Raw genomic sequence first — 24921 nt, 5'->3', positions numbered from 1 at the left:
TGTGATAAAATTGATTTAAATCTCTATCCATTTGTAGTCCGAATAATCTATGAAACAACAAATTTTCTGATAGTTAATTGGTAATATCAGAAAATGGCAATTTAATCGTGACTCATGCTTTAATGTCAAATCACTATACAATGGCAATAGACTAATAAAGAAATAGGTCAGGCGGCCTACTCATTCTACTCATTTGAGCTCGTATGTGCCCCTATGCATAAATTACTGAGCAGTGACATTGGGCGCATCACCAAAATAACTTTTGTTCAATTGCGTTAACGCCCACACAGCCACAGCACGATGCATAATTTGTGCAGTTCTCATTGACAAGTCAGGACGATGGTGAGCTCCCCGCCGGCGCACGGTCGCACACTGAACCAAGCATGCAATGTTGCTCTCATCGAAACAGACACAGATGGATAGTCTCGTTCAACCACTTGTTGCCCAGTATCTCGCTATGGGCTGCCAATCCAAAGAAAATGGACAAAATGAAAACGTGGGCTCGAATGGAAAGGAAAAAGAACATTCGTAAGTTTTTATTTTATAACGAAGTCCTTCCTGTGTTTGTAAAATAAACTAAATAGGTTTATGGAGTGCGTTACGTGCACAGTTTAAATACAGCGAATATGGTTTTGTCAATTTGCAACATACGCAATTATAAAACCTTTATTGACATCGAATACATATTTGAATCTTGTACACTTTTACAATGTAGTCCTAATTTAAATCAGAAACTTTTGGTGGTTCTTGGTTGTAAAATAACTTGAGTGCACCAATTCAGTGCGATTTATAAAAACATCGGCCAGAGCGCACAAAATGTGCACTCTCAAAACAGCTTCCCTATAGCCTATGTGTTCTCTCCTTCGAATTGTATGCCATAGTTGAGTGTTTTTAATTACAATTGTAGCCTATAGTGTGGAAAGTGTATAGAACAAGTGCATGGCATCCTCTCTGTTTATCAGCCATCTAACTGTTCATTTAGTGCAGTTTCCCAACCCTGGTCCTCGTGTACCCCCAACAGTACACATTTTTATTGTAACCCTGGGCAAACACACCTGACTCAACTTGTCAAGTAATCATCAAGCCCTCAATGAGCTGAATGAGGTGTGTTTGTCCAGGGCTATAACAACAATGTGTACTGTTGGGGGACTGGAGGACCAGGGTTGGACAAACACTGATATAGTGGTTCCCATGATGGAAGTTGGTAATCAATGATTTCCCCAAAGGGAAGTGAATGAGAACAATACAAAATAGCACAGCTACTGTAACTGTAGGATACCTGGTATTAAACACGTTTTATTATTGTGTAATGAACATGACAAGTTTTTGGTACACTTATACCTACATTATATTTGAGTGTGTGACTTCATTTTTTTGTATACTTCAACATTTTAATGTTCACTGCATGCTGTGAAAGTTCTGTATACTTCAATAGTTTAATGTTCACTGCATGCGTGAAAGTCCCCTAGAAACACACACACACACACACACAACAACACACACACACACACACACACACACACACAACACACACACACACACACCACACACACACACACACAAAAGCTGCTGCTCTCGTACACCTCCCTCTATCTCACTCCCTCTCTCCACCACTGTCCCTCCAGACGTCTCTCTCCAGGACCGGGATGTGGCTCCAGATCTAAGGTCTGTCCACCAGTGCCTGCCCGGCCTCAGCGGTTCAACAGGCCCAAATTGGCCCAGATGACCCAGGGCAAGGTCACAATGTCTCTGCCAGGACACTTCACAAAGGGGGCCAGCTGGGAGGAGGTGATCCAGGCCTGTATCCAGTCCTTTGGTGAGTCTCTGTGCTCTGGGTTGCTCTTGAGTTTCTGCCAGCAATGCTATTGGTAGCTAATGTGCTGCATATTTCTTTCTGTTATTTGAAAATGATTTCTGGCTCAGTCGGTAGAACACGGCCCTTGGATTACATTTCTGCTGGGACCACGTTACATAAAATGTATGCATGCATGACTGTAAGTCACTTTGGATAAAAGCATAAGTTAAATCACAATAAAATATGTTTTTTGTTTTTGTTGCATGTAAAATTAGAAACACGTTTAATATTTAAGTTTGTTGATCTCTACAAAATGGTTGTGCAGGTCAGGATCATTGTCATTAGTTCTGCTTGTTAGGTTAAAGCATTCTCTTCATTTTATCATTTTTAAATGTCGCTGAACCTCAGTTTATTTTAAATCAGTACGGTGAGTGTTTCCTGGAAGCACCTGTTTTTCTCTGCATCTAGCTGTTTGATGTTAAGAGACCCTGTCTCCATTAAACTGTCACCATTTACAAGGTATCTCTAATTCGCATATAGTGCTTGGTTGACACAAACAGACCACATTTGAAGACTTAAATGAACTAGCCTCTATTTGTTGTCTAATAACATGGTCGTCAGTCTTTGCTTTTGAGATAAGTCAGGGATTGACATTAAGGTCTGAAAGGCACTCGCACATCAGTAATATTTTTGGTTGCCCGAAGATTATGATCACTTGCCCAAAAATTTAAAGTAGCTATTTTCACCTACAGACGGGAGGAACCAGAAATACCAGACTACTGCAAGTTTGGTTGTTATCATAAAAAAAAACTCAGAGCAGGTTCAACGTTTGCGACTGCTCAGGTCACTTGCCCCGGGCAATAGGGCAAACCTTTATACCAATCGCTGTAATTGTATGTGTATCCAACTATGCCTGCTCTGAATATGAGATAACACAATCATGCAACAACTGAAGTACTGATTCAGTAGATGTGGAATTTGATTTAGGCATATCACATTAGTAATACATAAACTTAACATGAAAATCTCGCCTAGGGGCCCCAAAAGGCTAAGGACGTTCCTGTTGGCTGCACTATCAATGCTGTCAAAAACCCTGTCAAATTAGAATCATGTGTTCTACGAAGTTGTCTGGAGTGCTCTCAAAGTTATGGTGATTATGTCTATGAAGAGGCAAGCATTCAGATTACCGTTGCTTGGAGACACAAATGGAATGACGTGAGAGTGATGAGGTGGTACAATGGACTGAATACAGAAAGTGACATCCCCTACTTACAGTTACACTATCTGTCAGAGGGAACAATAGCAGAATAATGGCTGGCTGTTCATTTAGGAAAGAAGATCAGTCAAGTTAATCAAGTGAGAGCAAGAAATTCAAATCCTCTCATCAGAATCTGGTCTGGAGATAAACAGGCAGGGGTTTTAAATCCAGGTTATTATAAGGGACAGAATGAAGGTACCTAGTACAGAGGGGTTTAAGAGGGCTGAATGTTCCCCAGCAGCTGCTGTCTCACATCAGAGGCTGACCCCCCCAGGTCCTGGGGCTCAGGCACCTTTTTCAAATGTGAGAGCATACGCAAGAGCTATTTGAAGGATTAGCTGGCGGCTGCTAGCCCAAAGGTCAGCTCCCCAAACGGCCCTCCTCAGATGCTGACCACTCTTTGAAATGCAGAGGACCAAGGGGTGTGGATCAATAATGTTTGACATCATCATTCACCCTCAAGTCCACGCTCCACAGTTCCACTCATCCACATTGCCCGAAGTCTCTACGCAATCATAATGTTAATGGACAGCAATAGGCAGTGTATATATTTGAATGCCTCAATCGTAGAAGACATTTTTAATTAAATGCATATTCCATGTAAATCATGTATGATGCAGGCACAGAACCTGTGAATGTCACAAAGAGATAAACCATGAGTCAGAGGATCCACTGCAGACTCGGATGTACTGTAGACACTAATGTGAAAAACCTTTATGTGCCTATGGCAATCAATATATGTACACTTACGGGGCATCATGGCTGTCTGGGGGTATTGAAGTAAGTTCCTGTACTGAGGAATGTATTGTTCGACATGTAAACCTACAGCATGCTGGTACATTCAGTAGAAAGAGAACTATCGAAAGTGTGCAACTAATAATGAAATTGAAATCTCTGGGGTCTCTTAGACCGTTCCTTACCGGTTCTTTCGTGTGTACAGTAGAGATAAGCATAAGGCTGACGGAGGCAAAACAAAAGGATCATCCAGCCCAGTTACTGTACCTCTTTGTCAAAACAAGGAAAGACTCTTTACACCGGGGCTTTGCTGATGATGCCTATGATAATAAAAACACTCAAAGTAGGGCAACACTCCCAGCTCTTTGCTGTGTTTGTCATCACATCCCTCCTCCTATCCCAGTGCAGCCTGCTGCTGCTTTCCTAACTTTCCACAGTGAGTAAGACGAGGGGATTTCCTCAGCAATTAGCCAAGTCTGGGTTGGCAGGGAGGTGTTGTCAAATGATGAAGCAATTGTTTACCTGGTAGTGAATCAAAACCGCTTCCTTGTTATTTTAGGTCATTTTAGAGCACGTGTCAAACTCCACCCTTGTACTTGATTGATGAATTAAGGTCACTAATGAATTAACCCCTCACCTGGTTGTCTAGGTCTTAATTGAAAGGGAGAAAATAAAAGACACTCTGCCCTCCTTGGAATGAGTTCGACACACCTGTTTTAGAGCATGACTTGCTTGTATGATTACAGCCATAAAACAGCACTGTTCAGTTTATTATAGTAGACGAAGGATAGTTTGCTTGTTTTGCATCACAGTCCTTTTACATACTGTACAGTGACAGTATAAAGCTTCAAACCTATTGATCTTCTAGATGTTTCTTTTTACTCTTGCCAGTTTTTTTATTCAGTAACATTGTCTGTGTGTCATATTGTAGGTGGGAAGGTAACTTTTCATTGACCATTGGGGTGTTGTAGCCATTGTTTGAACGAGTAAACAGAACACTACCGTACCAGCGGTGCAGGATATACGAGGACAGGATTAGCTGCCTGCTGAAGTGGCCCAGTGAGATAGATAACAAAGATTAGAAATGAACATGTTGCCATGGTGTCTGTGGTATTTCAAGGAGAAATGGGATAAGTGGGGACCCATGGAAACTGGAGTCCTTGTGTGGCATCAAGACAATGCCAGCTGTTTAGGTTAAAAGTTAAACACCATTTGAATGGTTTCGTCAAGGTGCTCTCTTAGCCACGATTCGATTTCCAGAAAGTCACTGGCAAATTGTTTAATACTACTTGGTATGGAAAAGATCGGAAGTCTACACTCTTAGAAAAAGGGTTCAAAAGAGATTCTTTGGCTGACCACATAGGATAACCCTTTTTGGTTCCGGGTAGAACCCTCTGTGGAAAGGGTTCTTCAAAGGGTTCTCCTATGGGGACAGCAGAAGAACACTTTTAGGTTCTAGATAGCACCTTTTTTTCCTAAGAGTGTAGCAAAGATGGTTCCCATTTCTATCCAATAGACAACCATGATAGTGAACCACCTACTTATAATCAAATCAAATGTTATTGGTTATATACACATGGTTAGCAGATGTTATTGCGAGTGTAGCGAAATGCTTGTGCTTCTAGTTCTGACAGTGCAGCAATATCTAACATGTAATCTAACAATTGCACAACAACTACCTAATACACACACATCTAAGTAAAGGAATGGAATAAGGATATATACAGTTGAAGTCGGAAGTTTACATACACCTTAGCCAAATACATTTAAACTCAGTTTTTCACAATTCCTGACATTTAATCCTAGTAAAAATGTCCCTGTCTTAGGTCAGTTAGGATCACCAKTTTATTTTAAGAATGTGAAATGTCAGAATAATAGTAGAGAGAATTATTTCTTTCAGRTTTTATTTCTTTCATCACGTTCCCAGTGGGTCAGAAGTTTGCATACACTCAATTAGTATTTGGTAGCATTGCCTTTAAATTGTTTAACTTGGGTCAAACGTTTCAGGTAGCCTTCCACAAGCTTCCAACAATAATTTGGGTGAATTTTGGCCCATTCTTCCTGACAGAGCTGGTGTAACTGAGTCAGGTTTGTAGGCCTCCTTGCTCGCACACATTGTTTCAGTTCTGCTCACAAATTTTCTATGGGACTGAGGTCAGGGCTTTGTGATGGCCACTCCAATACCTTGACTTTGTTGTCCTTAGGCCATTTTGCCACAACTTTGGAAGTAGGCTTGGGGTCATTGTCCATTTGGAAGACCCATTTGCGACCAAGCTTTAACTTCCTGACTGATGTCTTGAGATGTTGCTTCAATATATCCACATAATTTTCCTCCCTCATGATGCCATCTATTTTGTGAAGTGCACCAGTCCCTCCTGCAGCAAAGCACCCCCACAACATGATGTTGCCACTCCCGTGCTTCACGGTTGGGATGGTGGTCTTCTGCCTGTCTCTTATACACATCTAGATGTGTATAAGAGACAGGAATAAGGATATATACAGTTGAAGTCGGAAGTTTACATACACCTTAGCCAAATACATTTAAACTCAGTTTTTCACAATTCCTGACATTTAATCCTAGTAAAAATGTCCCTGTCTTAGGTCAGTTAGGATCACCAATTTATTTTAAGAATGTGAAATGTCAGAATAATAGTAGAGAGAATTATTTCTTTCAGTTTTTATTTCTTTCATCACGTTCCCAGTGGGTCAGAAGGAGGCTGTCTCTTATACACATCTAGATGTGTATAAGGGACCAGACTTGTGGAGCTCTACAATTTTTTTCTGAGGTCTTGGCTGATTTCTTTAGATTTTCCCATGATGTCAAGCAAAGAGGCACTGAGTTTGAAGGTAGGCCTTGAAATACATCCACAGGTACATCAAATTATGTCAATTAGCCTATCAGAAGCTTCTAAAGCCATGATATTATTTTGGGGAATTTTCCAAGCTGTTTAAAGGCACAGTCAACTTAGTGTTTGCAAACTTCTGACCCACTGGAATTGTGATACAGTGAATTATAAGTGAAATAATCTGTCTGTAAACAATTGTTGGAAAAATTACTTCTGTCATGCACAAAGTAGATGTCCTAAACGACTTGCCAAAACTAATTTGTGGAGTGGTTGAAAAACGAGTTTTAATGACTCCAACCTAATTGTATTTAAACTTCTGACTTCAACTGCACATGTAAATATATGGATGAGCATTGACAGAGCGGCATAGGCAAGATGCAATAGATAATATAAAATACAGTATATACATATGAGATGAGTAATGCAAGATATGTAAACATTATTAAAGTGACTAGTGATCCATTTATTAAAGTGGCCAATGATTTCAAGTCTGTATGTAGGCAGCAGCCTCTCTGTGTTAGTGATGGCTATTTAACAGTCTGATGGTCTTGAGATAGAAGCTGTTTTTCAGTCTCTCGGTCTCAACTTTGATGCACAACGTGTTACAGCGGATCAACAAAAGCTTTTCTCAAGTCAGATCATTTGTAAAAGAAAGGCTAATGTAGTTAGGAATGGAATCTGCAATTGTTACTTTGCAGTGGTGTAAAGTACTTAATTAAAAATACTTTAAAGTACTACTTCAGTAGTTTTTTGGGTATCTGTACTTTACTTTACTATTTATATTTTTGACTTATACTTTTACTTCACTACATTCCTAAAGAAAATAATGTACTTTTGACTCAATACATTTTCCCTGACAACCAAAAGTACTCATTACATTTTAATGCTTAGCAGGACAGAAAATTGTCCAATTCACGGACTTATCAAGAGAACATCCCTGGTCATCCCTACTGCCTATGATCCGGCAGACTCACTAAACACACATGCTTTGTTTGTAAATTATTTCTCGGTGTTGAAGTGTGCCCCTGGCTATCCGTAAATAAGTAAAAACAAGAAAGTTGTGCCGTCTGGTTTGCTTAATATAAAGAATTTGAAATTATTCATACTTTTACTTTTGATACTTAAGTATATTTTAGCAATTACATTTACTTTTGATACTTAAGTATATTTTAACAATTACGTTTACTTTTGATGTCCAAGTAGTATTTAACTGGGTGACTTTCACTTTTACTTGAGTCATTTTCTTTTAAGGTATCTTTACTTTTACTCAAGTAATGCAATTGTGTACTTTTTCCACCATTGCTACTTTGTGGATACAGGTAACAATGTATTCCTTGAGATCTTTCCCACTGTGCACAGACGTCATTTCAACGTCATCTAGTTTTGGTTGAGTTGTCTAACTAACTAGAATTCAACGTGAAATCAAATAAAAAATTCGATTACGTTGATGATTTTTTCCCAAATCCAATCAGTTTTCTACGTTCATTTAACGTCATCAAATAGGTTTTTTGTTGTTAAAATGACGTGGAAACAACATTGATTCAATCAGTTTTTGCCCAGTGGGTTTCCACATTGTCATATCCTTTTTTATCTCCAGTGCCTCTAGGGACAAAGCTGTTAGAGTAGATGACAGTGATAGTGGCTGCAGGTCTGCGTGATGTCTGTAGCGTCAGCAGAGGTAGGGGAGGTGGTCACAAAGACAGGAAATAAGACACGAGAGAGAAAAGTAGACCACAGGAAAGTCACAACACCACCACAGGAAAGGCAGAGACGTCCAGAGATGGTGTACACCAGCATGTCAAGCATGTCCTCAGATAGTAGGGGAATTGGTAATGGTAGTTGTACTTAGATGACAATACTATCATACATGGCATTTATTTTTATACATGTCCGTTACCCAGTGACTAGATACACTTAGAGATTTGCATTTGACACATAACTGGTACATTATTGTGTTTATGGTTGATTTCTATCATTATTTTTCTGTTATTGCATGACTTTGCAGACTTGTGGCTGAAAGAATCGAGGTAGTTTTAATAGCTACATCCCCTTGTTTTGTTGACATTGATTCTTTGCATGACATGACTGCTTGATTTTTGTTATCCAAGAGCTACATTAGCATTGGACATTGATATTCAGAAATCATTTTCCTGTCCATATGAACTCTCAACCATCTGCAGTACAGTATTGGCATTGTGATGTGCAACAGAATGTCTGCTGACGTGCTCCATGTGTTGTGTGCTCTCTTTCAGACATTGAGGGCTCTGTATGTGGGAGCAGCCACCTGATGAACATCACCCTGACCATGCACCGACTCCTCATGTCCTCCAGTGACCTCCTGGAGAAACTCACCTCCCTATATCCTTTACCAAACAGACCCAATGCTCTGCGGCTGCTCCACTACAGCCAGAACTATTATTGAGTTGGCACAAGGACCTGACCAATCTGTTGTGCCAAACATAACACAGGATCTTTACCGGCTGTGCAGCACTGCTTTGTGATTTGGTTGTCAGTAGCAACGGCCAATTAAGATCCAACTTGGCTGACAAGGTGCCATGTCATCGACGCCTCACTCCTCCAATCAATGTGACTATCAGTGCCAATATGTGTGTACCCCAATTTCCTATTACTGTACTGTAGATTCTTTAAATGTCTTTGCTAGCTCCAGTACACATCACCATGTTCTGTTTCAAATTCAGTGTCTTCCAGGTACCTTACATTTTTTTTCTATGACCATCTTAGCTACACAGGACCATTCAAAAAACATGATTCGTCCCTATTTAATTCCCCCACTTCAGGTCTGGTTTTAAAAGGTCACTCTAGAAGCCTATTTTCTGTTTAAAATGAGCGGTATACAACAAGAATGCCCACACACTGTTAAAGCTCCCAATTCACCGATTTATTGACAACGTTTCGATCCGAAACGGATCTTCATCAGGTCAAACACACTGAGTGTTCACATCCCAAAATATACACATTTCACCTCACATGACCATTGCGGACATGACTCATGGTGGGTGCAAAAAACATTTGTATATCTCTAATAATTAAAAAATAATGAGATGGGTGCATGTAATGGTTCCAGAACATAATATCGATTTACAAAATGACCAAATGAGCGGTATGTAATCTAGGCCTCCATTCAACAAAGAGCAGCAGTACTGGCCCAGTGCGGAGGGCACTAAGGCTAGGGGCTTCAGGTATTAATGACCTCTTCCCAGACTGAAGTCCTCTTCAGATATAAGCACAGCCTCTCAGCTGCCCAAGGAGGCTTGCTCACCAAAACCTACGTCACACCTCAAGATGCACGATGCGTCCTGCCCTCTATTTTGAACCCCTGGGCTCATTCTGAGCCAAGGTCTCAGAAGCATGCATCAAATATTGTTAAGAGCGGGTTAGGAACAAGGGAAAGCACTGAAGCCATTAATGCCATTTATTGTAAACACAATCTGGCTTTGGGATGATGTGGGCGGCTCTCGAGCTCCCATGATGGAATTAGCCTTTTTATGTGCATCACTTCAAGCTGATTTCTGCCAATAGAGTGCTGTGGCGAGGCTTATAGTGCCCGGCTATTTTTAGCCCTGTTTTATATACTAAGAAGAATGGAAATGTTTTTTACTTTTGATTAATACAATCCCCCAGGGATTCTGGTCACTCTGTACCTAACGAGCATATGGCACAGCAGCTTAGGTAATAAACTTTTCTCACACTCAAAGCCATTGAGAGGTAAAAGTAACATTATGTAAGCTGTGCTTTTAGCTGGTTGAGAGAACATGTTTTTCTAACTAAAAGGATCCTCTGCCAGCAAATGTAATACACAGTCTGTTTTGGAAGGAATAGTGAATGTATTTTGGGCACGTTTAAGACACTTTTATCCAAGGCAACCAAGCAATCCAACCCATAGCACTGTAAAAACCATGTTTCAACCAACTGAGCTATCGGAACCACACACCACCAGAATGATTCACTTGCTGATGCTCCTAACCAGTTTTCCCATTTGTGATCGCCTCCTCCCAAAACACCAAATGTCACATCTGTTTCCTGCACTAAATATAATAAACACCAATTTGGAATCGTTTACTTAGATCAGGGGTGTCAGACTCATTCCATGGAGGGCTTAGTGTCTGCTGGTTTTTGGTTTATCGTTTCAATTAAGACCTAGACAACCAGGTGAGGAGAGTTCCTTACTAATCAGTGACCTTAATTCATTGATCAAGTACAACGGTGGAGCGAAAACCTGCAGACACTCGACCCTCCGTGGAATGAGTTTGACACGTGACTTAGATGAACAGAAATCAAATCAAATCAAATCAAGTTTATTTTATATAGCCCTTCGTACATCAGCTAATATCTCGAAGTGCTGTACAGAAACCCAGCCTAAAACCCCAAACAGCAAGCAATGCAGGTGTAGAAGCACGGTGGCTAGGAAAAACTCCCTAGAAAGGCCAAAACCTAGGAAGAAACCTAGAGAGGAACCAGGCTATGAGGGGTGGCCAGTCCTCTTCTGGCTGTGCCGGGTGGAGATTATAATGAATAGACACTTTGTCCTGCATAGTGATCCAGGTCGTTTATTCACTAATAAATCCCACATACAGTTCCTGGTCTCTTCCCTGACACTTAACAATGTGCACACATTTTACTATACCAGTGAATTATAATGTATCCTTAACTTGAGTTGTTACATTTAAAAGCGCCGTGGAGAATGAGCAGTCCACAGAATGTGAGAGGATCTGCTACTTCATCAGGTAACTGTGTGTTCCCCGTGCAGTGGTCTTGATCCTGTCACTACCACAGGGCCTGCTGGGGTCCACTAAGGCTTTCACACAATACCTCACTGTCCAATCATTCTTATGAGCTTATGAAATCCACTTGTCACCTAATAATACAATATTCTGTAATTAGGTTAATGGTTTAGGTCAGTGTTTCCCAACCCTGGTCCTCCAGTATCCCAACAGTACACATTTTTTATGTAACCCTGGACAAGTACACCTGATTCAACTTGTAATCTAATCATCAAGCCCTCAATGAGTTGAATGAGGTGTGTTTGTCCAGGGCTACAATGAAAATGTGTTCTGTTAGAGTTACTCGAGGACCAGGGTTGGGAAACACTCTATTTTCTATCTATTTTCTATCTATTTCAGGTATTGGATCCAGGAGTTCTGGACAATGTTCCGGTTGCACAGCAGCCTGTCTGACTCCATGGAACAGTTCCAGGATCTGATCAGAGATCAGGGCCAGGAGAGGCTGTGCCCTCTGTTGCAGACTCAATGGATGTAAGTATCCCCAGTATATTACTGAACAGAATTAATATCTCTCTGGCTTAACATTCATGCTGATGTAATGGTTTCAAATGATGCCTGTGTAGTACACTATATATACAAAAGTATGTGGATTCAAGTTAGTGGATTTGGCTATTTCAGCCAAACCCTTTGCTGACAGGGGTATAAAATCAAGCACACAGCTATGCAATCTCCATAGACAAACATTGGCAGTAGAATGGCCTTACTGAAGAGCTCAATGACTTTCAACATGGCACCGTCATAGGATTCCACCTTTCCCGACAAGTCAGTTCATCAAATTTCTGCTAGGGGTGCCCCGATCAACTGTAAATGCTTTTATTCTGAAGTGGAAACGTCTAGAAGCAACAATGGCTCAGCCGCAAAGTGGTAGGCCACACAAGCTCACAGAACGGGACCGTCGAGTGCTGAAGCGCATAGTACGTAAAAATCGCCTATTCTTGTTTGCAACACTTGTTTGCAATCACTACCGAGTTCCAACCTGCCTCTGGAAGCAACGTCAGCACAATAACTGTTTGTCAGGAACTTAATGAAAGAAAGAATAATGGTCTGGGGCTGGTTTTCATGGTACAGGCTAGGCCCCTTATATCTAGTAAAGGGAAATCTTAAGGCTACATCATACAATGACATTCTAGACGATTCTGTGCTTCCAACTCTGTGGCAACAGTTTGGGGAAGGCCCTTTCCTGTTTCAGCATGACAATGTCCCTGTGCACAAAGCGTGGTTGATACAAAAATGGTTTGTCGAGATTGGTGTGGAAGAACTTGACAGGCCTGCACAGAGCCCTTACCTTAACCCGATCAAACACCATTTGGGTGAATTGGAACGCCAATTGCGAGTCAAGCCTAAACGGGCAACATCAGTGCCCAACCTCACTAATGCTTTTGTGGCTGAATGTAAGCAAGTCCCCGCAGCAATGTTCCGACATCTAGTGGAAAGCCTTCCCAGAAGAGTGGAGGCTGTTATAGCAGCAAAGGTGGGACCAACTACATATTAATGCCCATGATTTTGGAATGAGATGCTTGTCGAGCAGGTGTCCACATACTTTTGGTAATGTAGTGTACTTGTATATTTCCTGTCTATGTTGTTCACCATGTTGTGTCACAGAAATGACAGGCACTGGTCTCAGAAGCCCAGTCAGAAAATCAAGGCTAACAGCAGTAAGAAGAGGAAAGTGTCTCTGCTGTTTGATCACCTGGAGCCCATCGAACTGGCTGAGCACCTCACCTACCTGGAGTTCAAGTCCTTCTGTAGAATATCAGTGAGTAGAGTCCCAATTCGCCTGAATGTGATCGCTATTAACACTATGACATTGGGAAGAATCTCATAGCACATGCGCTCTACTTTAGGTATCGTAATGCATTCCAAATGTGTTCACCAACCTCTGTCCTTTTAGCAAAATGAGTCAGCATATGCTTTATTATTTCTGACAGTTTGCAGACTACCAGAACTACATCCGCAGTTGCTGCATGAAGGACAACCCCATGATGGAACGTTCCATTACGTTGTGTAATGGTATCTCACAGTGGGTGCAGCTCATGGTTCTGAGTCGGCCTACAGCTCAGCTGAGAGCAGAGGTTTTCACCAAGTTCATCCATGTGGCTCAGGTATAGCCCTAACTATTCCTGCTCCTCCAGATCTATCATAGACTAACACTCCCTCTACAGTGTATGTGTAAAAAATAACAAAATGTCCACATACAAGGTATTTAGGTTCCATGTTTTGTACCCTCTTAAAGAGTGTTTGTTCATAGTGTATATTCAGTGCCTTTTCCTCGGCTTAAGCGAATACATGTCTACCATCTCATACAGCACAGTGAGACCTACCTACTGCTGAGCCGCAGAAGCACCATCATTTGTAGTTACAAAATGCATATTAAAAGAGGGCTGCTAATGACTCTCAAGAGTTCCATGATGGGCTTTTAGTGCGTCAAAGATGCTTGCTAACAGAGAATGTGTGCTCTGAATATTAACAAAGTACAGGCCATCCGCACGAATGGATTTATCAGGTGAAACACTGACACTCAAGTGCTAGGAAGTGTACCATGGAAAACATAACTAGTTGATGAAATCTGGTTTATTATGGCTCTTCACCACTTTATTCACATGCAAAGCTGTGTCCTGAAAAGTGATGACGAGCTGAGAGAGTTGGATGGAGAGGCCGAGTTGGATGGAGAATCTCTCTAGGTTACTTTAAAGGGATACTTCAGGATTTTGACAATGAGAGAGTCAGATGAACTCGTGGATATCAGTTTTAGATTTCTGTGTCCAGTATAAAGGAAGTTACGGGTAGTTTCGTAAGCCAATGCTACATAGCGTTAGCGCAATGATATGAAGTCTATGGTATCTGCTAGTATGCTAGAAGATACCATAGACTTCCAGTAGCATTTGTGCAAGGTAGCATTTGTGCTAGCGCTAGTTAGCAACTTCCTTCAAACTGCACGCAGAGACATACAAATGGTATCCACGAGTTCATCTGACTCTGGGGAAGTAGATAGAGGTCATCATTGCCAACATCCTGAAGTATCCCTTTAATGCACTAGTCAGATGCTGCTCCTCTACCTTCTCTTAATGTATTTCACATCAATGGGTTCCAGTGTCCCACAGCAGGGATATAGCATCAATTAGGAACTGAGGAAAGTGTGGCAGTATTATGAGTGCATTATGCAATCAATATTGGAGTGCTTCTTGTGGGGTGTACTATTGGTTGACTCCGGGGTTCATTTAATTATTTGTGTATGTGTTAACCAGAGCCTCCATCTTATGCACAACTTCAACACACTAATGGCTGTGGTGGGGGGCCTGTGCCACAGCTCCATCTCCAGACTTAAAGAGACCAGTTCACATGTATCCCACGAGGTCACCAAGGTACATTATCTATAACATTATCATAACTTGATCTATTGATCAGTATGTTGACAAATGTCTCCAATATATACATACTGTACAAGGTGATCATCTACAATATCTTCTCTGCTGTCTCTTCTCTCCACAGGTGCTGAATGAGATGACAGACCTCCTGTCCTCCTGTAGGAACTATGACAACTACCGTCAGGCGTACAGCAGGTGTGCAGGCTTTAAGATCCCCATCCTGGGGGTCCATCTCAAGGACCTGATCTCAGTCAACGAGGCAATGTCAGACTATGTAGAGGACTACAAGGTGAATGTTCAGAAGCTCCAGGCTTTGTACAACCACATCAACGAGCTGATCCAGCTACAGCAGATCACCCCACAGCTCGATGCCAACAAAGACCTGGTCCACCTTCTCACGGTTAGTACACACTTAAAATGCCACTGACACGTTTATACCTACAATGCAAAAATGACACGAACATGGAATCGTAATATCAGTGCAAAATATCATATTCATAGGCTAGTACACACTACTGTGTTCGTTGGAATATATCAGCTGTTTGACCCTGGTGCCCTCTATTGCTCAGCTGTCCCTGGACCTCTACTACACAGAGGATGAGATTTATGAGCTGTCTTACACCAGGGAGCCCAAGAACAGCAAAGCACCCGTGAGTAAAAAAGGGACATGAAAACTGAAAATACCCCTAGCCATATCAAGTTCACTGTGTTATGGCTACGGGTATTTTCAATTTCAAACATGTAATAATACTCATTAAGACCCAGTTAGCTTTACTGAATCATTTCTGAATGTCTGGAAATTGGATGTTGTATATCTCATGAACAAACCTATTGAAAGAGAATAAGCACTGAAACTTTTTTTAAATTGGCCCATTTAACATCAGTATGGTCTATTCTACATCTTCTGACAGTGTTCTGATCATCTGTTTTGTTTTACATCAGCCAGCCACCCCCTCTAGACCTCCAGTGGTTGTGAACTGGGCTTCAGGAGTGCCCCCAAAACCTGACCCAAAAACCATCAGCAAACATGTGCAACGAATGGTGGATGTGAGTTATCCATGACCTATCACACTGTATTCTCACATGTATTGTATTCTATTTCCTAAAAAAAGTAATTGTGTTATGATTATTGTTATGTCATGACTGTTATGTAATGACTATTATTGTTTACTATATTCATTATTTCTCAACTCTCCCAGTTGATCTATTGTGCTTCTTGTATCCCACTACAATTTCTTGTCTCTCGTCCTCAACAGTCCGTGTTTAAGAACTATGACCATGATGAGAATGGCTTCATCTCTCAAGGGGACTTTGAGAAAATTGCTGCTAGCTTTCCATTCTCCTTCTGTGTCATGGACAAAGAGAAGTAAGTGGAGTGTATGGTTCCTTTGTGGGTGAATGGGCTCTCCTTTGGCACATTTGACAGTTCATTGTAACTGCAAGGGTTCCTTTGTGACTGCAGAGAAAGGAAACTAAAGTGGAATCTGTTAGCAGGGTCTGTAGCAGCAGGAAACAGAAATAACAACAGAACTATGAGCTAGCCATTCTCACTGTGGTCAACTGACAGGTGAAACCACAAACTTTTTAACCAGTTAGCTACTGGAGTGAAACTGTTGAAGTAAAAAAAATGCTAGTTTTGGTTGCTCCTATTTCAATGAAGACATATGAAATGGTTCCCAATGCCTACACAGCACATTGCAAACATTTCTTATCAGACAGTTTGTACATGAGATATGCTTTTTGTTGTCCTGCTCCAGGGAAGGCCTCATCAGCAGAGAGGAGATCACAGCCTATTTCATGCGTGCTAGTGTCATCTGTTCCAAACTGGGTCTTGGCTTTGTCCACAACTTTCAGGAGACCACCTACATGAAGCCCACATTCTGTGACAACTGCTCCGGATTTGTAATTCACTACTCTATATTACAGCACTATGTCCTGGCCTGTCTTCAGCTAGACTGTAGTTCTCATTAATAGGGCCAGGAGGTTTTCCAGACCATGTAACCGGAACAGGAAAAACTCTGGGCCTTAGTTATAGACTACTCATCAACAATAGCAATGCAGTTACGACTATAAATGACAATATTTAAACATGCTCATTTTTAAATACGCATCACTTGTATTATCTATAAATAACCTTAGCAACTTCCTCTTCTCCATTACAGTTGTGGGGCGTCATAAAACAAGGCTACAGATGCAGAGGTGATTCTTTTTTTTTTTACTGTCACTGAGTTTAGACTGGAATATTCCATAGTGTTTTCATACATGTCATATTGTATGTAGCTTAGAGTTCAGTACGTTGTACTCAGTACTTTGTATTGTTGATAGAATACAATGTTAGCAGATGTTGTTGATAATGGGGAGGCCGATGTTGTTGATAATGGGGAGACTGTGAGGAGCAAGTGAAGTGTAGCTATCTTGAGAAGAAGCTGCGTTGTGTGGTTTCTGTCATGCAGACTGCTTGCTGAACCTTGCAACAGATAAAAGACTTGAGTCTGCAGTCGCAACCACAGCATTGGTTTTTACCCTCTTCCCCTTGAAACAGTCAGAAACACACTGTTTTCATGGCTACATGCACGTAAAGGTCTGAGAACTGTTCTGTTCCACAGGCTGAGCAGCAGCATTAGGCTACTGAGTGGGAATGGAAGTTACATTAGCTAGTAGGGTGCTGAAGTGTTCCGTTAGTAAATCACAACAAAACATAAACATGCATTCTCTGTGCAACCCAGCAAGACCATACAAGAATACATTTAACTACCTCCTTTCCACCTCTGCTTGCTCTAACACATTGTCTGCATTCTTTTGGCCTGGTCACAGACTGTGGTATGAACTGCCATAGGCTCTGTAAGGATCAGGTGGCGTTTGAGTGTAAGAAGAATGCCAAAGGCAGTAGCACCTCTGAAGGTCCGCTAACACCAGGCTCCACACCCGGCACTACAGGTGGGCCGGAAGGTGAGGAGGGACACACACACAAACACACATACAGTGCATTCGGAAAGTATTCAGACCCCTTGACCTTTTCCACATTTTGTTACGTTACAGCCTTATTCTAAAATGGATTAAATAGTTTTTTCCCTCATCAATCTATGCACAACACCCCATAATGACAAAGCAAAAACAGTTTTTTTGAAATTTAGCAAATGTAATTTTTTTTATATACAGAAATATCACATTTACATAAGTATTCAGACCGTTTACTCTGTACTTTGTTGAAGCACTTTTAGCAGCGATTACAGCCTCGAGTCTTCTTGGGTATGACGCTACAAGCTTGGCACACCTGTATTTGCGGAGTTTCTCCCATTCTTCTCTGCAGATCCTCTCAAGCTCTGTCAGGTTGGATGGGGAGCGTCGCTGCACAGCTATTTTCAGGTCTCTCCAGAGATGTTTGATCGGGTTCAAGTCCGGGCTCTGGCTGGGCCACTTAAGGACATTCCCAAAGCCACTCCTGTGTTGTCTTGGTTGTTGTCACGTTCCTGACCTATTTCTGTTAGTTTGTTGTATGTGTTAGTTGGTCAGGACGTGAGTTTTGGGTGGGCATTCTATGTTGTCTGTTTCTATGTTGTTAAGGGTTGCCTGGTATGGCTCTCAATTAGAGGCAGGTGTTTGGCGTTCCTCTAATTGAGAGTCATATTTAGGTAGGTTGTTTCACAGTGTTCGTTGTGGGTGGTTGTCTCCTGTGTCTGTGTCGATGTTACACCATACGGGAATGTTTCGGTTTGTTCGTGCGTTTATGTAGTCTGTTCCTGTGTCAGCGTGCTTCGTGTATTTGTAAGTTCGTTTGTTCAGGTCTGTCTACATCGTTTTGTTTATTTTGTTAGTTATATCAAGTATAGTTCGTTTTCGTCTTGTCTGTTTTGTTTTTTAATAAATCATTATGTATTCACAACCTGCTGCGCCTTGGTTCGATCACTACTCCTCCTCTTCGTATGAAGAGAGAGAGGAACGCCGTTACAGAACCACCCACCAAATAACCAGAACCAAGCAGCGGTGTAACGGGAGTAAGGGACAGCGCAAGAAGGAGGAATGGACTTGGACGATGTATTGGACGGTAAAGGTTGCTACACATGGAGGAGATCCTGGCTGGAAGGGATCGCGCTCCCATGGGAACAGCTGGAGGCACTGAGGAGAGCAGAGGCAACCGGAGAAGGGAACCGAGTTATGAGGGGACGTGTCTAGCACGAAGCCCGAAAAGCCCTGAGTACCACCCAAACATTTCTTGGGGCGGCTAAGAGGTAGTGGGCCAAGGGCAGGTAGGAGACCTGCGCCCACTTACCAGGCTAACCGTGGAGAGCGGGAGTACGGGCAGAACCGTGTTACGCAGTAGAGCGCACGGTGTCTCCTGTACGTGTGCATAGCCCGTTGCGGTTATTCCACCTCCCCGCACTGGTAGGCTAGATTGGGCATTGAGCCAGGTGTCATGAGGCCGGCTCAACGCGTCTGGTCTCCAGTGCGTCTCCTCGGCCGGCATACATGGCACCTGCCTACCGATGGTTTCCCCGTTCGCCTACATAGCCCGGTCGGGGTATTCCACCTCCCCGCACTGGTCGGGCGACCGGAGCATTCAACCAGTAAGGTGGCAGGCTCAATGCTCAAGAGAGCCAGTACGCCTGCACGGTCCGGTATTTCCGGCCTACCTTTTCGCCCCAGCCCAGTACCACCAGTGCCTACACTACGCACCAGTTTCCAGTGCGTCTCCAGAGCCCTGTTCCTCCTCCACGCACTTTTCCTATGTGGCGTGTATCCAGTCGGTGCCCCCAGTTCCACAACAGCACTAAGCCTCCTGTGCGTCTCCAGAGCCCTGTACGCACTGTTCCTTCTCCCCGTACTCTCGTCCTGAGGTGCGTGCACTCAGCCCGGTGCCACCAGTGCCGGTACCACGCACCAGGCCTATAGTGCGCTTTGAGAGGTCAGTGTGCCCTGTCCCTGCTCCCCGCACTAGCGCTGAAGGTGCGTGTCTCCAGTCCGTGCCTCCAGTTCCGGCACCACGTACCAGGCCTACAGTGCGTCTCAGCCGGCCAGAGTCTGCCGTCTGCCCAACGGCGCCTGAACTGTCCGTCTGCCAAGCGCCGCATGAACTGCCCGTCGGTATTGTGCTGCAAAGCGCCCGTCTGCCATGAGCCTACAGAGCCTTCCGCCAGACAGAGCCGCTAGAGCCTTCCGCCAGACAGGAGCCGCTAGAGCCTTCCGCCAGACAGGAGCAGCCAAAGCCTTCCGCCAGACTGGATCAGCCAGAGCCATCCGTCTCCGCAGCGCCGTCTGAGCCATCCGTCTCCGCAGCGCCGTCTGAGCCATCCGTCTCCCCAGCACCATTTGAGCCATCCGTCTCCGCAGCGCCATCTGAGCCATCCGTCTCCCCAGCGCCGTCTGAGCCATCCGTCTCCCCAGCGCCGTCTAGCCATCCGTTTCCCCAGCGCCGTCTGAGCCATCCGTCTGTCCCGAGCCATTAGAGCCGCCCGTCTGTCCCGAGCCGTCAGAGCCGATAGTCAGTTACCAGAGCCGCTAGAGCCAGTCGTTCATCTCAGGATCTGCCAGAGCCGCCAACCAGACAGGATCTGCCAGAGCCGCCAACCAGACAGGATCTGCCAACGCCAACCAGCAGATCGCCAACGCCAACCAGACAGGATCTGCCAGAGCCGCCAACCAGACAGGATCTGCCAGAGCCGTAAGCCAGCCATGAGCGTCCAGAGCCGTCAGCCAGCCATGAGCGTCCAGAGCGTCAGCCCAGCCATGAGCGTCCAGAGTCGTCAGCCAGTCATGAGCTGCCCTTAGCCCAGAGCGGCTATTTACCCAGAAACTCCCCTCAGTCCAGAGCTGTCTCCTGTCCGGAGCTGCCTTTCAGTCCGGAGTTGCCCCTCTATCCTAAGCCTATCCTCTTTTATCCTGAGCTTACCTCTCTATCCTGAGCTATCCCTCTGTCCTGACCTATTTCTCTTCTGAGCTACCTTGTCCCGGAGCTGTCCTGTATTTGTGTTCCCCCTTAAATTAGGTGGGAATAAGAGGTGTGGTCATGATAAGGGGTAAATACGTAAGCTGGGATTGACTATGTGTTGGGACCTGTCCAGAGCCTGCAGCCACCACCGTGTCAGATCCACCCGACCCTCCCTAGACTTCTGCTGGTGCGCCCGGAGTTCGCACCTTAAGGGGGGGTTATGTCACGTTCCTGACCATTTTCTGTTAGTTTGTTGTATGTTTAGTTGGTCAGGACGTGAGTTTTGGTGGGCATTCTATGTTGTCTGTTTTCTATTGGTTTAAGGGTTGCCTGGTATGGCTCTCAATTAGAGCAGTGTTTGGCGTTCCTCTAATTGAGAGTCATATTTAGGTTAGTTGTTTTCACATGTTCGTTGTGGGTGGTTGTCTCCTGTGTCTGTGTCGATGTTACACCATACGGGAATGTTTCGGTTTGTTCGTGCGTTTATGTAGTCTGTTCCTGTGTCAGCGTGCTTCGTGTATTTGTAAGTTCGTTTGTTCAGGTCTGTCTACATCGTTTTGTTATTTTGTTAGTTATATCAAGTATAGTTCGTTTTCGTCTTTGTCTGTTTTGTTTATTTAATAAATCATTATGTATTCACAACCTGCTGCGCCTTGGTTCGATCACTACTCCTCCTCTTCGTATGAAGAGAGAGAGGAACGCCGTTACAGTTGTGTGCTTAGGGTCATTGTTCTGTTGGAAGGTGAACCTTCGCCCCAGTCTGAGGTCCTGACTGCTCTGGAGCAGGTTTTCATCAAGGATCTCTCTGTACTTTGCTCCGTTCATCTTTCCCTCGGTCCTGACTAGTCTCTCAGTCCCTGCCGCTGAAAAATATCCCTACAGCATGATGCCGCCACCACCAACCTTCACCCGTAGGGATAGTGCCAGGTTTCTTCCAGACATGATGCTTGCTATTCAGACCAAAGAGTTCAATCTTGGTTTCATCAGACCAGAGAATCTTGAAGAGTCTTGGTGGTTCCAAACTTCTTCCATTTTAGAATGATAGAGGCCGCTGTGTTGTTAGGGACCTTCAATTGGGTGGCAGGTAGCCTAGTGGTTAGAGCATTGGACTAGTAACCGAAAGGTTGCATGATTGAATCCCGAGCTAACAAGGTAAAAATCTGTCGTTCTGCCCCTGAAGAAGGCAGTTAACACACTCTTCCTAGGCCGTCATTGAAAATAAGAATTTGTTCTTAACTGACTTGCCTAGTTAAATAAAGGTAAAATAAAAAATAAAAAATGCTGCAGACATTTTTTGGTACCCTTCCCCAGAACTGACACAATCCTGTCTCGAAGCTCTATGGACAATTCCTTTGACCTCATGGTTTGGTTTTTGCTCTGACATTCGCTGTCAACTGTGAGACCTTATATAGTCAAGTGTGTGCCTTTCCAAATTTACCACAAGTGGACTCCAATCAAGTTGTTGAAACATCTCAAGGTCGATCAATGGAAACAGGATGCACCTGAGCTCAATTTTGAGTCTCATAGCAAACGGTCTGAATATTTATGTAAATGTGATATATATCATTATTTTTTTTTATACATTTGCAAAAAGTTCTAAAAACCTGTTTTCGCTTTGTCATTATAGGGTATTGTGTGTAGATTGATGACGATTTTTTTTTATTTATTCCGTTTTAGAATAAGGCTGTAACGTAACTAAATGTGGAAAAGTGAAGGGGTCTGAATACTTTATGACTGCACTGTACACGCATACTAAATAGGTTCTTTGTCTAAAATAGTGATAACCACATGTAGTGTAGTAACCAGCCAGTGCAGCTTTGTGTTAGAAATCTAAGGCCATAGAAGGTCGCCATCTGTTGGCCTATAAGTAATATATCATCCTCATTGTGCTTACTACTGTTATATAAACTAAAACCTATTTTGTCTCAGATAGGCCTAAACTGTACCATTCAATGTTGCAACCATTGTTGACACTGGTCATATAGAGTGCAAATACACAGGAACTTTAAAATGCCAAATCATTACTTGAAAGATATAGTTTGTTTTTGCAGATGATAGTGCAGGTTTAAGCTACTTCATGGAAAAGTAGCACAGCATCCTGGGTAGTTTCCCTGTGTAGGTGGATTCAAACTGTCATACTGCTCGCTAAAGTCAAGGACCTGCCTCACTTACCGTAACACTGGATGTGCTTTCAGGAACTACTAAAAATAACATTCTGTGGTCAGACAGTCACTCAGTTGACTTTTTCTTAACCTTATGGGATGCAGACTGTATGCAAACACATCACTTCAAAACCCCAAAACTGATTGAAATGGGCTGAACAGATCAGATTTGACTAACTATCTTCATGATGTTGTTTGTGTTAGGCTCAGAAGAGGGGCCTTTCCCGTACCCCTCAGAGGAATGTAGGGACTGGAGCCTTGACTCACCGACCCCCTCCCATCTGAGGCTCCCCCCTGAGCTGGCCATTCCTGTGGGGGTCCACCGCAGCACCCAGACAGAGGGCCCCCACGCCCCTGCCCCCCCTCCAGAGCCTAGTCGGCTGCAGCCAGTACAGTCCTCTCTCCTGGCCCCTGTACCCTCCTCTCTCTTGGCCCCCGTACCCCCCTCCCTCACCCCATGCCCCAGCCCGGTGCCCCAACGCAAACAACGGGCCTACGCCAAGTGGGAGAACAGAGCTTCTACAGTGCTACAGCCCAGGGAGCCGGACGAAGACAACAAACCCACCTATGATACTCTGGAAACGGTGAGATTCTGATACTCTGGAAACAGTAACCACTGGGTTACTGATACGTGTTCAATTGTGTACATTGAATGTTCTACATTCTCATTTCTAGAGTTTTGAACGTAAGGTTGACCATTCAAACAAACAAACAATGATAGTGAATGATGTTGTTCTCAGGAGAACCAGAAGCTTCAGAAGAACAACGAGACGCTGCGTAAGAAGCTGAGGGAGACGCAGCGCGAGGTAGAGATCCTGCAGACACTCCTAAAGAGGCATGCCCTTCACTCCGTGGTGGAGGACTCCTCCTCCTCCTCCTAGCCAGGAACGCCCCTCAGCCAGTCAGACACACCCACTCTATGACATCACAAGTGATGCTCAGCCATCTGTCTCCAGAGCCATTGACAGTACTGTATGTCTTGGAGGACCCTAGTGCCACACAGTCGAGAAGATACACAGAGGGACCTAAACTTCCCTGTGAGGAGACGCTGTTACTCACAGTATGGTACATACAGCCAGTCTTAGTTGCAGCCAATCACTGCCAAAACGGGGTTATGAGGCAAAACCAATGAAAGTACCATCCTGGATAGGACACAGACAATCAAAGTACAGTACCAGCCATCATGGAACATAGCCAAAACATATCCAATCAGTGTGCCATCGGCTTTGGGACTCTGACAATCAGAAAACCACACAGTATGGCAGAAAGGCCAGGAAACTGGAGAAGTTAATTCTGGTGTACTGTGTAGTTATTGTCCTGCCTTAGGTAATAACAAGGTTGCATATTGCATACAACATGTAAATCCACGTGATTTTAATGTTACTGTCCATATTTATTGTTAAAACACTACAAACTCAGAGTTAATGTCAATCATTGAGGAAAAGATAAGCAGAGTTCCATTTTTTTTATACAGGTAGATATAGACAAATAGTTGTTTTTATGTATGTGTAAGACATTTTATCGAAAGAATACATTCAACCACAGTTTTATCATGTATATTTCATCAGCTCAGTGTTGTCCATAGTAGCAATTAACATAATATTAGATGTTTCACCAATGACATACCATGTAAATACCCTAAGCGCATGATATATTGTGGTGCCAACGTACCAGTATTTCTCTCAAGATGTCCTCTCTCAGTATTGCTGTCATAATGAATGTTATAATAAAGACATATTCTCTATTAGTCATGTTGGTTGAGTTTTCTAATTCAATGGGTTCTAATTTGTCTTTGTTTCTATGGAAGTGACAGTAGCTGTGAGATAAGTTCCACTAGGGGTCACTGAATCCCTCTAGAATGTTGGCATAGCCAACCACCGATACATAACTGTTTTATATCTATGCCTACCACTCTGCCTGCTTTCATAATGGCTTGACTGTTTTCATTTTGTTTTGTCCAACTTTGCTAAAATAATTGAAAATACAGCTCACAGTGACTACTATTTGCTGGATAAATGTATTCCACTTTCTC

General features: G+C 43.3%; 1 protein-coding gene across 2 annotated transcripts; it reads left to right on the top strand.

Moving 5' to 3' along the window:
• The first annotated feature begins 309 nt into the window (after nucleotides 1-309).
• LOC111968749 (RAS guanyl-releasing protein 1) lies at nucleotides 310-24143 on the top strand. Of its 2 annotated transcripts, none has more exons than XM_023994599.2 (17): nucleotides 310-528; nucleotides 1626-1816; nucleotides 8887-8992; nucleotides 11317-11379; nucleotides 11776-11907; nucleotides 13039-13192; nucleotides 13365-13538; nucleotides 14682-14798; nucleotides 14926-15201; nucleotides 15371-15451; nucleotides 15744-15848; nucleotides 16058-16167; nucleotides 16559-16703; nucleotides 16964-17000; nucleotides 17616-17750; nucleotides 23094-23473; nucleotides 23630-24143. In XM_023994599.2, the coding sequence occupies exons 1-17, from the start codon at nucleotides 389-391 to the stop codon at nucleotides 23768-23770; spliced, it is 2487 nt and encodes an 828-aa protein (XP_023850367.1). In that variant the 5' UTR covers nucleotides 310-388; the 3' UTR covers nucleotides 23771-24143. The 2 variants fall into 2 exon arrangements, with proteins under 2 accessions (XP_023850367.1, XP_070301294.1); XM_070445193.1 differs by having other exon boundaries at nucleotides 8887-8994; nucleotides 11319-11379; nucleotides 17616-17738.
• The last annotated feature ends 778 nt before the right edge of the window (nucleotides 24144-24921 follow it).

This window comes from Salvelinus sp. IW2-2015, linkage group LG9, assembly GCF_002910315.2.
Source record: "Salvelinus sp. IW2-2015 linkage group LG9, ASM291031v2, whole genome shotgun sequence".
In the NCBI taxonomy this organism is placed as follows: Eukaryota; Metazoa; Chordata; class Actinopteri; order Salmoniformes; family Salmonidae; genus Salvelinus; species Salvelinus sp. IW2-2015.
Note: the sequence above shows the minus strand (reverse complement) of the source record. Positions and strands in the feature narration are given on the sequence as shown.

Bases quoted from the DNA above. Each gene is read 5' to 3' on its own strand.
- LOC111968749 (XM_023994599.2), top strand. From the start codon at position 389: ATGTTGCTCTCATCGAAACAGACACAGATGGATAGTCTCGTTCAACCA. The intron at 8,993-11,316 runs ATATCCTTTACC...TTGAGTTGTTAC, and splicing joins CTGGAGAAACTCACCTCCCT to ATTTAAAAGCGCCGTGGAGA. The intron at 16,704-16,963 runs GTAATTCACTAC...TCTCCATTACAG, and splicing joins GTGACAACTGCTCCGGATTT to TTGTGGGGCGTCATAAAACA.